Source organism: Caloenas nicobarica, chromosome 34 (assembly GCF_036013445.1).
Source record: "Caloenas nicobarica isolate bCalNic1 chromosome 34, bCalNic1.hap1, whole genome shotgun sequence".
Lineage (NCBI taxonomy): Eukaryota > Metazoa > Chordata > Aves > Columbiformes > Columbidae > Caloenas > Caloenas nicobarica.
The window spans coordinates 84,357-98,944 of NC_088278.1; the positions used below are offsets into that span (position 1 = coordinate 84,357).

General features: G+C 62.8%; 1 protein-coding gene across 2 annotated transcripts; it reads right to left on the reverse strand.

Annotated features, from left to right (window-relative positions):
- Nucleotides 1–57: 57 nt before the first annotated feature.
- LOC136000714 (nonsense-mediated mRNA decay factor SMG9-like) lies at nucleotides 58–14,052 on the reverse strand. Of its 2 annotated transcripts, none has more exons than XM_065654657.1 (13): nucleotides 13,877–14,052; nucleotides 13,154–13,222; nucleotides 12,028–12,259; nucleotides 10,188–10,285; nucleotides 9,146–9,258; nucleotides 7,839–7,950; nucleotides 6,540–6,635; nucleotides 5,823–5,908; nucleotides 4,203–4,306; nucleotides 2,600–2,719; nucleotides 1,821–1,919; nucleotides 1,222–1,363; nucleotides 58–224 (listed from the first exon to the last, which is right to left on the reverse strand). In XM_065654657.1, exons 1-13 carry the CDS (start codon nucleotides 13,946–13,948, stop codon nucleotides 146–148), a joined length of 1,422 nt encoding a protein of 473 aa, XP_065510729.1. In that variant the 5' UTR covers nucleotides 13,949–14,052; the 3' UTR covers nucleotides 58–145. The 2 variants fall into 2 exon arrangements, with proteins under 2 accessions (XP_065510729.1, XP_065510730.1); XM_065654658.1 differs by having other exon boundaries at nucleotides 2,600–2,707; nucleotides 13,877–14,051.
- Between the last annotated feature and the right edge of the window lie 536 nt (nucleotides 14,053–14,588).

A 14,588-nucleotide genomic window follows, 5' to 3' on the forward strand; every position in this document is an offset into this window, starting at 1 on the left:
GCTGGGGGGGGGGGGCGGTAATTAAGGGCCGGGGGACATAATGAGCACAATGAGGGGTTAATTAGAGCCCCGGAACGAGGCGCTTTATTGGCCCCGGACGCCTGGGTCCCTCCCGGACGCCTGGGTCCCCCCAGTTTGGCCCAGTTTAGCCCAGTAAGCGCCCGTACTCGGCCAGGGCCGACGATTTCTTCACCCCGTCCCAGATCCGGGCGGCGTAATGGAACCTGTGACCAGTATGGACCAGTATGGACCAGTATGCACCAGTATGGACCAGTATGGACCAGTATGGACCAGTACGGGCCACTACGGACCAGTATGAGTGAGGGCGGGGCCTCCCATTCCCCCCCAGTATAAACCAGTTCATCCCAGTCCCTCCCAATGCCCTCCCAGTTCATCCCAGTTCATCTCAGTATAAACCAGTTCCCTCCCAGTTCATCCCAGTCTCCCCCATTGACCCTCCCACTCCCTCCCAGTATAAACCAGTTCATCCCAGTATCCCCCAGTCCCTCCCAGTGTCCCCCATAGACCCTCCAGTCCCCTCCCATTCCCTCCCAGTATAAACCAGTTCATCCCAGTCCCTCCCAGTCCCCTCCCAGTTCATCCCAGTTCCCCCCAGTATAAACCAGTTCCCTCCCAGTTCATCCCAGTTCCCCCCATTGACCCTCGCACTCCTTCCCAGTATAAACCAGTTCATCCCAGTCCCTCCCAATCCCCTCCCAGTATAAACCAGTCCCAACCAGTCCCTCCCAGTCCATCCCAGTGCCCCGCAATATAAACTACTTCCCTCCCAGTCCAAACCAGTTCATCCCAGTCCCTCCCAGTCCCCTCCCAGTCCATCCCAGTTCCCCCCAGTATAAACCAGTTCCCTCCCAGTTCATCCCAGTTCCCCCCAGTATAAACTACTTCCCTCCCAGTTCATCCCAGTTCCCTCCCAGTATACCCCAGTTCCCCCTATTGATCCTCCCATTCCCTCCCAGTCCAAACCAGTCCATCCCAGTTCCCTCCCAGTTCCCTCCCAGTCTCCCCCATTGACCCTCCCAGTCCCCCCCAGTATAAACCAGTCCATCCCAGTCCCTCCCAGTCCATCCCAGTTCCCTCCCAGTTCCCTCCCAGTCCCTCCCAGTCCCTCCCAGTCCAAACCAGTCCATCCCAGTCCCTCCCAGCCTCCCCCATCGACCCTCCCAGGCCCCCCCAGCCCCTCCCAGTGCAAACCAGTCTCACCAGTTCCGCTCCGTTAACAAACTGGGCGCCAGTTGCGCTCGCGCCGCCCCCAGGACGCGCCCGCGGAGCCGGGTCAGCAGCGGCCAACAGGGGGCGCCGCGGAACGGGGGCAGCGCGGGAAACAGCGGCGCCCCGCCCCCCCCTGCGGGGCCGGACGCCTGGGTCCCCCGGACGCCTGGGTCCCTCCCGGACGCCTGGGTCCCTCCTGAACTCCTGGGTCCCCCCCGGACGCCTGGGTCCCTCCTGAACTCCTGGGTCCCTCCCGGACGCCTGGGTCCCCCGGACGCCTGGGTCCCTCCCGGACGCCTGGGTCCCTCCTGAACTCCTGGGTCCCCTCCCGAATGCCTGGGTCCCTCCCGAACTCCTGGGTCCCTCCCAGACTCCTGGGTCCCTCCCGAACTCCTGGGTCCCTTCCGAACGCCTGGGTCCCTCCCGAACTCCTGGGTCCCTCCCGGACGCCTGGGTCCCTCCCGAACTCCTGGGTCCCCTCCGAACTCCTGGGTCCCTCCCGCACTCCTGGGTCCCTCCCGCACGCCTGGGTCCCTCCCGCACTCCTGGGTCCCCGCCGTGTGGGCGGGGCTGGGGGCGTGGCCACTCACCGGCCCTGGGGGGCGGGTCCTCGCTCTCCTCCTCCAATGGCGGCAGCAGGAACAGGTTGACCTCGCCCTCCGGGGGCGGGTCCAGCATCGACAGCGACCCTGCGGGACCCAGGCGTCCGGGGGGGACCCAGGAGTGCCCCAGGGAGCCAGGAGTTCAGGGGGGACCCAGGAGTGCAGGAGGGACCCAGGAGTTCGGGGGGGACCCAGGAGTGCCCCAGAGACCCACGAGTTCAGGAGGGGACCCAGGCGTTCGGGAGGGACCCAGGAGTGCCCCAGGGACCCAGGAGTTCGGGAGGGACCCAGGAGTTCGGGAGGGACCCAGGAGTGCCCCAGGGACCCAGGAGTTCGGGAGGGACCCAGGAGTTCAGGGGGGACCCAGGTGTCCGGGAGGGGACCCAGGAGTGCCCCAGGGACCCAGGAGTTCGGGAGGGACCCAGGAGTTCAGGAGGGACCCAGGAGTTCGGGGGGGACCCAGGCATCCGGGAGGGACTCAGGAGTGCCCCAGGGACCCAGGAGTTCGGGAGGGACCCAGGAGTGCAGGAGGGACCCAGGAGTTCGGGGGGGACCCAGGCATCCGGGAGGGACTCAGGAGTGCCCCAGGGACCCAGGAGTTCGGGAGGAGACCCAGGCGTGCCCCAGAGACCCACGAGTTCAGGAGGGGACCCAGGCGTTCGGGAGGGACCCAGGAGTGCCCCAGGGACCCAGGAGTTCGAGAGGGACCCAGGAGTTCGGGAGGGGACCCAGGCATCCGGGAGGGGACCCCGGCGTCCGGGCCGTACCCTTGAACTTGAGGTGCGAATGCTCCATCAGGGTCTCCAGCACTCGCTGCATCTCCCGCAGCCGCCGGGGGCTGAAGCTCTCGGGGCGCGCGCGGGTCTGCACGAACACTGCGCGGGGATCTATGGGGCGGCCGTGGGGCTGGGGGGGCCGCTCGTGGGGCTGGGGGGTCGGTTATGGGGCTGGGGGGGTCAGTTGTGGGGCTGGGGGGTCGGTTATGGGGCTGGGGGGGTCGGTTATGGGCCTGGGGGGGGGTCGGTTATGGGGCTGGGGGGGTCAGCTGTAGGGCTGGGGGGCAACTTATGGGGCTGGGGAGCAAGTTATGGGGCTGGGGATGGTCACTTATGGGGCTGGGGGGCAAGTTATGGGGCTGGGGATGGTCACTTATGGGGCTGGGGGGCAAGTTATGGGGCTGGGGATGGTCACTTATGGGGCTGGGAGGCAAGTTATGGGGCTGGGGATGGTCACTTATGGGGCTGGGGAGCAAGTTATGGGGCTGGGGATGGTCACTTATGGGGCTGGGGGGCAACTTGTGGGGCTGGGGGGTCGGTTATGGGGCTGGGGTGGTGGTTCTGGGGGCGGTCGTGGGGCTGGGGGGGGTCAGTTGTGGGGCTGGGAGGCAACTTATGGGGCTGGGGGGCAACTTATGGGGCTGGGGGGGTAAGATATGGGTCTCTATGGGTCAGTTATGGGTCTCTATGGGTTGCTATGGGTCAGTTATAGGTCTCTATGGGTTCCTGTGGATGTCTATGGGTCTCTATGGGTCTCTACGGGTCAGTTATGGGTCGCTGTGGGTCGCTATGGGGCTCACCCAGGTGGGGGTTGAACTCGGGGGGGTCAGTTATGGGTCAGTTATGGGTCCCTGTGGGTCCCTATGGCTCAGTTATGTGCCTCTATGTGTCCCCATGTGTCTCTATGGGTCAGTTATGGGTCGCTGTGGGTCAGTTATGGGTCGCTGTGGGGCTCACCCAGGTGGGGGTTGAACTCGGGGGGGTCGGTTATGGGTCAGTTATGGGTCCCTATGGCTCAGTTATGTGTCTCTATGTGTCCCCATGTGTCTCTATGGGTCAGCTATGGGTCGCTGTGGGTCAGTTATGGGTCGCTATGGGGCTCACCCAGGTGGGGATTGAACTCGGGGGGGTCAGTTATGGGTCCCTGTGGGTCCCTATGGCTCATTTATGTGTCTCTATATGTCCCAATGTGTCTCTATGGGTCAGCTATGGGTCGCTGTGGGTCAGTTATGGGTCGCTGTGGGTCAGTTATGGGTCGCTGTGGGTCGCTATGGGGCTCATCCAGGTGGGGGTTGAACTCGGGGGGGTCAGTTATGGGTCCCTGTGGGTCCCTATGGCTCACTTATGTGTCTCTATGTGTCCCCATGTGTCTCTATGGGTCAGTTATGGGTCGCTGTGGGTCAGTTATGGGTCGCTGTGGGGCTCACCCAGGTGGGGGTTGAACTCGGGGGGGTCAGTTATGGGTCCCTGTGGGTCCCTATGGCTCATTTATGTGTCTCTATATGTCCCAATGTGTCTCTATGGGTCAGTTATGGGTCGCTGTGGGTCAGTTATGGGTCGCTGTGGGTCAGTTATGGGTCGCTGTGGGGCTCACCCAGGTGGGGGTTGAACTCGGGGGGGTCGTCGGGGCCGTCGTGGGCGGGGCCGGCGCTGGGGGCGGGGCCCGGAGGCTTCACCATCTCGGCCGTTTGCAGGAACCTGGGGGGGAAACGGCATCTGTGGGGCAGCCCCACGGATCTGTGGGGCAGGGCGGGGGTCTGTGGGGCAGGGCGGGGGTCTGTGGGGCAGGAGCCGGGTCTATGGGGCTGATATGGGGGGCAGGCGCCGGGATCTATGGGGGGGGTATGGGGATCTATGGGGCAGCCCCACGGATCTGTGGGGCAGGGCGGGGGTCTGTGGGGCAGGACTGGGGTCTATGGGGGAGAATTGGGGTCTATGGGGCCGATACGGGGCAGATCTGGGGGGTAAGACCTGGGTCTATGGGGCAGCCCCACGGATCTATGGGGCAGGGCGGGGGTCTATGGGGCAGGACCCGGACCTATGGGGCAGGACTGGGGTCTATGGGGGAGAACTGGGACCTATGGGGCAGCCCCACAGATCTATGGATCGGGGTCTTTCTATGGGTCACATCTATGGGGTAGGGTCCCTATGGCTCTCTATGGGTCAGTTATGGGTCGCTATGGGTGTCTATGGGTCCCTATGGGTCACTTATGGGTCCCTATGAGTCTCTATGGGTCTCTATGGGTCCCTATAGTCTCTATGGGTCCCCATGGGTCGGTATGGGTCTCCATGGGTCCCTATAGGTCACTTATGGGTCCCTATGGGTCAGATCTATGGGTCTCTATGCGTCCCCATGGGTCCCTATGGGTCAGTTATGGGTCCCTATGGGTCTCTATGGGTCTCTATAGGTCTCTATGGGTCCCTATGGGTCCCTATGGGTCTCTATGGGTCCCTATGGTCTCTATGGGTCCCTATGGGTCTCTATGGGTCTCTATAGGTCCCTATGGGTCTCTATGGGTCTCTATGGGTCTCCATGGGTCCCTATGGGTCCCTATGGGTCTCTATGGGTCCCTATGGGTCCCTATGGGTCTCTATGGGTCTCTATGGGTCCCTATGGGTCTCTATGGGTCTCTATGGGTCTCTATGGGTCCCTATGGTCTCTATGGGTCTCTATGGGTCCCTATGGGTGCCTATGGGTCCCTATGGGTCTCTATGGGTCTCTATGGGTCCCTATGGGTCTCTATGGGTCTCTATGGGTCCCTATGGTCTCTATGGGTCTCTATGGGTCCCTATGGGTCTCTATGGGTCTCTATGGGTCTCTATGGGTCTCTATGGGTCTCTATGGGTCCCTATGGTCTCTATGGGTCTCTATGGGTCCCTATGGGTCTCTATGGGTCCCTATGGGTCCCCATGGGTCTCTATGGGTCTCTATGGGTCCCCATGGGTCCCCATGGGTCTCTATGGGTCTCTATGGGTCTCTATGGGTCTCTATGGGTCCCTATGGGTCTCTATAGGTCCCTATGGGTCTCTATGGGTCTCTATGGGTCCCTATGGGTCTCTATAGGTCCCTATGGGTCCCTATAGGTCCCTATGGGTCTCTATGGGTCCCTATGGGTCCCTATGGGTCTCTATGGGTCTCTATGGGTCCCTATGGGTCCCTATGGGTCCGTCCGCGGGTCGCTATGGGGCAGCCCCATAGATCCGTGGGTCCGACCTATAGATCAGTGGGTCTGTGAACCAGTCCTGCACCAGCAGCACCACGTGGCACACGGTGAACAGGAACGCCGCGATCTGCAGGGACTAATTAACGCCAATTAGCGCTAATTAACCCTCATCAAGCCCTAACGAGCCCCCCGGCCCCTCCTTGACCCTCCCCATTAACCCCCCCCCTAATTAATTACTTGTTAATTAGTTCCCCCCCACTCATTGGGCCCATCACACTCTCTTTAATTACTCACTCCTCATTAATTAGCAGCTCTAATTAGTCCTAATTACTCCCCAGTTATCCCTTAATTACCCCCAGTTACCCCTAATTACAACCCAATGACCCCTAATTACCCCTCACCTCAACCTAATTAGCCCCCAATTACCCCTAATTACTGTAATTACCACCAAATTTCCACCTAATTACCCTCTAATCACCTCCAATTCCCCCAATTAACCCCAATTAGCCCTAATTAACCCCTTCTTCCCCCCATCTATGGGTCTATTTAACCCTTATTACCACCTAATTAACCCCCAATCACCCCTTAATTACCCCAATCACCCCTTAATTACCCCCATTTACCACCTAATTACCCCCTAATCACCTCCAATCCCCCCCTAATCACCTCCAATCCCCCCCTAATTAACCCCAGTTCCCCCTAATTAACCCAGCCCCCCTTCCCACGTATCCCCCCCCCTTAATTACCCCTTAATTAGCGCTAATTACCTGCATCTCCACGTAGCTGTGGGGCAGCCCGTACTCGGGGGGTAATTTGCGGTCGTTGTTAATTAGATGGTCCAGGAGGGCAGGGCTCAGGATGGGCTGTTAATTAGCGCTAATTAGTGCTAATTAGGGCCAACGCCAAGGGGAATTGGGGGGGAATCGGCCCACTAAGGGGCAATTAATGGCTAATAATGGGTAATTAAGGCGCCAAGAGCGCTAATTAGGGGATAATTAAGGCATAAATTGAGATGATTAATAAGAAAATTATAATTAGTTGGTGTAATTAATAAGAATTGGAAGTAATTAAGTATAATTAACCAATTAGGCGGATTTAAAACACATATATAGGGTATATTATTAATTAGTGAATAATTAAGCCACTAATACAATATAATTTCTAGTTAGGGGTAATTAATATTAATTACACATAACTAGTGCTAATTGGTGTTAATTAACCACTATCCGGGGGTTAATTAAGACTGAACAAGCACTAATTATGGATGTTTTGGACACAAATTGGACGAATAATGTCTAATTAAGTTGTAATTAAAGGTCATTACGTATTATTAGTGCTAATTAGTGGTAATTAACCACTAACTGTGGGTAATTAAGAGCAAACAAGCCCTAATTATGGATGTTTTCCACATAATTCGGATGAATAATCTCTAATCAAGTCGTAATTAAGGGTAACTACTTATAATTACCGTTAATTACCACTAATTAGCGTTAATTAACCACTACATGGTGCTAATTAACACTGAACAAGCCCTAATTGTGGATGTTTTGGACATAAATTGGACAAATAAGGTGTAGTTCAGTTGTAATTAAGGATAATTACTTATAATTACCGCTAATTAGCTCTAATTAGCATTAATTAAACACCATATGGTGCTAATTAAGACTGAACAACCCCTAATTATGGATGTTTTGGGCACAATTTGGACGAACAATCTCTAATTAAGTTGTAATTAAGGGTAATTACTTATAATTACTGCTAATTAGCTCCAATTAGCGTTAATTAACCACTACATGGTGCTAATTAAGACTGAACAAGCCCTAATTCTGCACGTTTCGGGCCTAAACGGGACGCACACCGTGCAACCAAGTCGCAATTAGTGCCAATTAACCTAACCCCCCCCTAATTAGCGCTAATTAACCACCCCTGGCGTCAACCAGGCGCCAAATCCGCCAATTCCCACCGATTTTCGCCGGGTTTTCTTCATTAACCGTTAATTAAGGCCCTCCCCGAGGCCGCCCGGGGGTCGGGGGGGGCGCTAATTAGCGTTAATTAGCGCTAATGACCTGGGTGTCCAGCAGCACCACCCGCTCCTGGGTCACGAACAGGTCGATCCCGCCGGTCTGGGCCGCGGCGCGCTGACGTAGTTCCGGCGGCGCGGCCCGGAAGACGTACGTGCTGCGGACACGCCCACTTCCGCCTCGTTTCCCCTCGCCCCATTGGCTCCTCTCCCCGGGACACGCCCCCCGCGCCCCATTCATTTCGAGCGGCCGTGGCCACGCCCACGCCCCCGTCCCATTGGCTGCGCGCTGCGGAGGCCACGCCCCCGCGCCATTGAGAAGCGCCGGCCCGTGGCCACGCCCCCGCCCCGTGGCCACGCCCCCGCCCCATTCAGAGCCGCCCAGTCCCTCCCAGTCCCTCCCAGTTTCTCCCAGTCCCTCCCAGTCCCTCCCAGTTCATCCCAGTCCCTCCCAGTTCATCCCAGTTCATCCCAGTTCCCTCCCAGTCCCTCCCAGTTCATTCCCAGTCCATCCCAGTTCCCCCCAGTCCCTCCCAGTTCCCTCCCAGTCCCTCCCAGTTCATTCCCAGTTCATCCCAGTCCCTCCCAGTCCCTCCCAGTCCCTCCCAGTCCCTCCCAGTTCCCTCCCAGTCCCTCCCAGTTCCCTCCCAGTTCATTCCCAGTCCCTCCCAGTCCCTCCCAGTCCGTCCCAGTTCATCCCAGTTCCCCCCAGTCCCTCCCAGTTCCCCCCATTCCCTCCCAGTTCATCCCAGTCCCTCCCAGTTCCCTCCCAGTTCCTCCCAGTCCCTCCCAGTTCCCTCCCAGTTCCCTCCCAGTCCCTCCCAGTTCATTCCCAGTCCATCCCAGTCCATCCCAGTCCCTCCCAGTCCCTCCCAGTCCATCCCAGTTCCCCCCAGTCCCTCCCAGTCCATCCCAGTTCCCTCCCAGTTCATCCCAGTCCCTCCCAGTCCCTCCCAGTTCATCCCAGTTCCTCCCAGTTCCCTCCCAGTCCCTCCCAGTCCCTCCCAGTTCCCCCCAGTCCATCCCAGTCCCTCCCAGTTCATCCCAGTTCCCCCCAGTCCCTCCCAGTTCATCCCAGTCCCTCCCAGTTCATCCCAGTTCCCCCCAGTCCCTCCCAGTTCATCCCAGTCCCTCCCAGTTCCCCCCAGTCCCTCCCAGTTCATCCCAGTTCCCTCCCAGTTCATCCCAGTTCATCCCAGTCCCTCCCAGTCCCTCCCAGTTCATCCCAGTTCCCTCCCAGTTCCCTCCCAGTTCATCCCAGTTCCCCCCAGTCCCTCCCAGTCCCTCCCAGTTCATCCCAGTTCCCCCCAGTCCATCCCAGTCCCTCCCAGTATATCCCAGTCCCCCCAGTACCGCGGGTCGTCCTCGGGCTGGTTTCCGGCCAGCAGGGACAGCACGGTGGATTTCCCGGTGCCCTGCAGCCCCAGCGCTCCCACCACCAGCACGTCCGTCTGCTCCAGCAGGAACTGGGAGGGGACCCAGGAGTGCCCCGTGGACCCAGGAGTGCCCCGGGGACCCAGGAGTCCGGGAGGGGACCCAGGAGTGCCCCCAAAACCCTCCAAAGGGACCCAGGAGTGCCCCAAACAGCCGCAAAAAGGACCCAGGAGTGCCCCAAAAAGGACCCAGGAGTGCCCCCAAACACCCTCAAAAAGGACCCAGGAGTGCCCCGGGGACCCAGGAGTCCGGGAGGGGACCCAGGAGTGCCCCCAAAAGCCTCCAAAGGGACCCAGGAGTGCCCCAAACAGCCGCAAAAAGGACCCAGGAGTGCCCCAAAAAGGACCCAGGAGTGCCCCCAAACACCCTCAAAAAGGACCCAGGAGTGCCCCGGGGACCCAGGAGTCCGGGAGGGGACCCAGGAGTGCCCCCAAAACCCTCGAAAGGGACCCAGGAGTGCCCCAAACAGCCGCAAAAAGGACCCAGGAGTGCCCCAAAAAGGACCCAGGAGTGCCCCCCAAACACCCTCAAAAAGGACCCAGGAGTGCCCCGTGGACCCAGGAGTGCCCCCAAAACCCTCAAAAAGGACCCAGGAGTGCCCCATGGACCTAGGAGTCCGGGAGGGGACCCAGGAGTGGCCCCGAAACCCCTAAAAGGAACCCAAGAGTGCCCCAAAAACCCCTAAAAGGACCCAGGAGTGCCCCATGGACCCAGGAGTCCGGGAGGGGACCCAGGAGTGCCCCAGGGACCCAGGAGTGCCCCCAAAACCCTCAAAAGGGACCCAGGAGTGCCCCAAAAACCCCTAAAAGGACCCAGGAGTGCCCCAAAAGGGACTCAGGAGTGCCCCAAAAAGGACCCAGGAGTGCCCCAAACATCTCCACAAGGGACCCAGGAGTGCCCCAAAACCCCACGAAGGGACCCAGGAGTGCCGCGGGGACCCCGGCGTCCGGGCCCCGCCCACCTGCAGGGCGCAGTCGCACCAGTTCATCTGCTCGTCCACCAGTTTGATGCTGGTTTTCATCTTCTCCGGCGCCGCCAGGCGGGACTGGGCTGTGGCCGCTGCGGGACGGGAGGGACCCAGGCGTCCGGGAGGGGACCCAGGAGTGCCCCAAGGGACCCAGGAGTCTGGGAGGGACCCAGGAGTCCAGGAGGGGACCCAGGAGTGCCCCAAGGGACCCAGGAGTCCGGGAGGGACCCAGGAGTCCAGGAGGGGACCCAGGAGTGCCCCAAGGGACCCAGGAGTCCGGGAGGGACCCAGGCGTCCGGGAGGGGACCCAGGAGTGCCCCAAGGGACCCAGGAGTCTGGGAGGGACCCAGGAGTCCAGGAGGGGACCCAGGAGTGCCCCATGGGACCCAGGAGTCCAGGAGGCGACCCAGGAGTGCCCCAAGGGACCCAGGAGTCCGGGAGGGACCCAGGAGTCCAGGAGGGGACCCAGGAGTGCCCCAAGGGACCCAGGAGTCCGGGAGGGACCCAGGAGTCCAGGAGGGGACCCAGGAGTGCCCCAAGGGACCCAGGAGTCTGGGAGGGACCCAGGAGTGCCCCAAGGGACCCAGGAGTTCAGGAGGGGACCCAGGAGTCCGGGAGGGACCCAGGTGTCTGGGAGGGGACCCAGGAGTGCCCCAAGGGACCCAGGAGTCCGGGAGGGGACCCAGGAGAGCCCCAAGGGACCCAGGAGTTCAGGAGGGGACCCAGGAGTGCCCCATGGGACCCAGGTGTCCGGGAGGGGACCCAGGAGTTCAGGAGGGGACCCAGGTGTCCGGGAGGGGACCCAGGAGTGCCCCAAGGGACCCAGGAGTTTGGGAGGGACCCAGGAGTCCAGGAGGGGACCCAGGAGTGCCCCAAGGGACCCAGGAGTTCGGGAGGGGACCCAGGAGTGCCCCAAGGGACCCAGGAGTTCAGGAGGGGACCCAGGAGTCCGGGAGAGGACCCAGGAGTGCCCCATGGGACCCAGGAGTCCGGGAGGGACCCAGGAGTGCCCCAAGGGACCCAGGAGTCCGGGAGGGACCCAGGAGTGCCCGAAGGGACCCAGGAGTCCAGGAGGGGACCCAGGAGTGCCCCATGGGACCCAGGAGTCCGGGAGGGGACCCAGGAGTTCAGGAGGGGACCCAGGAGTCCAGGAGGGGACCCAGGAGTCCGGGAGGGGACCCAGGAGTGCCCCATGGGACCCAGGAGTCCGGGAGGGACCCAGGAGTGCCCCAAGGGACCCAGGAGTTCAGGAGGGGACCCAGGAGTCCGGGAGGGACCCAGGTGTCTGGGAGGGGACCCAGGAGTGCCCCATGGGACCCAGGAGTTCAGGAGGGGACCCAGGAGTCCGGGAGGGACCCAGGTGTCTGGGAGGGACCCAGGAGTGCCCCAAGGGACCCAGGAGTTCAGGAGGGGACCCAGGAGTGCCCCATGGGACCCAGGAGTCCGGGAGGGACCCAGGAGTGCCCCAAGGGACCCAGGAGTTCAGGAGGGGACCCAGGAGTGCCCCATGGGACCCAGGTGTCCGGGAGGGGACCCAGGAGTTCAGGAGGGGACCCAGGTGTCCGGGAGGGGACCCAGGAGTGCCCCAAGGGACCCAGGAGTTTGGGAGGGACCCAGGAGTCCAGGAGGGGACCCAGGAGTGCCCCAAGGGACCCAGGAGTTTGGGAGGGACCCAGGAGTCCAGGAGGGGACCCAGGAGTGCCCCAAGGGACCCAGGAGTTCGGGAGGGACCCAGGCGTTCCCCACCCCCTGCTTTTGATCCCTCTTTGGCCCCGCCCCTTCCCTTTAGCCCCGCCCCCCCGAGGCCCCGCCCCCCCAGGCCCCGCCCACTCACGGTCCAGCGCGGGGGGCGCCCCCAGGCCCCGCCCATGCAGTTGATAGACAGGCTGGGTGGGTCTCGGCCCCTCCCTCTCGCGGGGCGGGGCCAGCGCCGGCCCCTCCCCCCCCGCGGCCGAGGCCCCGCCCCCCGGGCCCCGCCCCTCCCCCTCGCCACGTGACTTCATCAGCACGATGGGCGGGGCCGGGGGGGGCGGGGCCGGCGCGGGTCCCGCCTTCGGCTGCGGCTGCTGTTGGCCCCGCCCCCCCGAGAGTGATGTCACGGGGGGGGACCAGGCGTCCGGGAGGGACCCAGGCATCCGGGTCCTGCCCACCCCCAAAAGGACCCAGGAGTTCGGGACCCGCCCCCCCAAAAGGGACCCAGGAGTTCAGGAGGGACCCAGGCGTCCGGGTCCTGCCCGCCCCCAAAGGGACCCAGGAGTTCGGGACCCCCCCACCTCCCAAAGGGACCCAGGCATCCGGGAGGGACCCAGGCATCCGGGCTCCACCCCCAAAGGGACCCAGGAGTTCGGGACCCGCCCCCCCAAAAGGGACCCAGGAGTTCGGGAGGGACCCAGGCGTCCGGGTCCTGCCCGCCCCCAAAGGGACCCAGGAGTTCGGGACCCCCCCACCTCCCAAAGGGACCCAGGAGTTCGGGAGGGACCCAGGCGTCCGGGTCCTGCCCCCCTGCAAAGGGACCCAGGAGTTCGGGAGGGACCCAGGCGTCCGGGTCCTGCCCGCCCCCAAAGGGACCCAGGAGTTCGGGACCCCCCCACCTCCCAAAGGGACCCAGGCATCCGGGAGGGACCCAGGCATCCGGGCTCCACCCCCAAAGGGACCCAGGAGTTCGGGACCCGCCCCCCCAAAAGGGACCCAGGAGTTCGGGAGGGACCCAGGCGTCCGGGTCCTGCCCGCCCCCAAAGGGACCCAGGAGTTCGGGACCCCCCCACCTCCCAAAGGGACCCAGGAGTTCGGGAGGGACCCAGGCGTCCGGGTCCTGCCCCCCTGCAAAGGGACCCAGGAGTTCGGGAGGGACCCAGGCGTCCGGGTCCTGCCCGCCCCCAAAGGGACCCAGGAGTTCGGGACACCCCACCTCCCAAAGGGACCCAGGAGTTCGGGAGGGACCCAGGCGTCCGGGCGCTCACCCGCTCTCCCGGCGGCTTCGCCAGGATAATCGGCGTTTTCGGCAGCAGCCCCGCCGGCTCCTCCCCCTCCTGCGCCAGGGGGCGGGGTCACGCGTGGCCACGCCCCCCCGCCTCGGCCACGCCCCCTCGCGAAGCCCCGCCCACAGCGCGAGGCCACGCCCCCTCCCATTGGCGCTGCCAATCAAGCACCCCAAGCCCCGCCCACCCGCCAACAAGCCACGCCCCCTCCCTTTTGCCAGTGCTGTGTGCCTGCCTGTCAATCAACCACAAGCCACGCCCCCTCCCATTCCCACCACTCTAAACCTGCCGCTGCCAATCATCCCCAAGCCCCGCCCACCCCTTAGCCCCGCCCACCGCCGCTAAACCACGCCCCCTCCCTTTTGCCAGTACTGCACAGCTTCCTGTCAACCAACAAGCCCCGCCCACCGCCACCAAGCCACGCCCCCTCCCCGCCAATCAATCACCGCACGCCCCACCCGCCGCCACTAAGCCACGCCCCCTCCCTTTTGCCAGGGCTGCGCGCCTACCTGTCAATCAACCCAAGCCACGCCCCCTCCCCCTTACCGCCAATCATCCCAAGCCCCGCCCACCTCTTAGTCCCGCCCACCCGTTAGCCCCCCACCCCCTTAGCCCCGCCCAACCCCTTTGGCCCCGCCCACCCCCTTTAGCCCCGCCCACCCGTTAGCCCCCTTAGCCCCGCCCACCCCCGTTCGCCCCGCCCACCCGCTCCGGCTCCTTTTCCCGCGTCCAGCGCCGCCGGCCGCCCGGGGCCGGGCTGTGCGCGGAGTCCGACATCGGGGACACCCGCTGGGACCTGCCGGAACGCTCAGGAACCCGCAGGAACCTATAGAGCCCTATAGAAACCTGTAAGGACCTATAGAGGCCCGCGAGCTCCCGCCGCGCCGGCTCCTGAGGTAAAAACGAGTCCCGGCGCGGGGGGCGGAGCGATACGGCGCGGACTATAAGCGGCGCGGAGGGCGCTATAGGGGCCGGGAGGGGCTATAGGGGGCAGGGAGGGGCTATAGGGGGCAGGGAGGGGATATAAAAGAAGGGGAGGGCTCGTAGGAGCCGTATAGGTGGCGAATAAGGGGGGTATAGGGGGGGCTATAGGCCCGGCGGAGGGATACGGGAGGGAGTGGGACGTCTGCGCATGCGCGGAGCGGAGGGATACCTGCGCGGGGCGCGGTTGCCATGGGAACGGGGCGCGGCTGCCCGGCGGGTCACAGCGCGCATGCGCGGGGTGCGCGGGGAGGGCGGGATTTAAAGGGACAGGCGCGGTTTTAAACCCCGAACTCCTGGGTCCCCTCCCAAACTCCTGGGTCTCCCCCCAGACGCCTGGTTCGCTCCCGAACTCCTGGGTCCTCTCCCGGACGCCTGGGTCCCCTATCGAACTCCTGGGTCCCCTCCCGAACTCCTGGGTCCCCTCCCGAAGTCC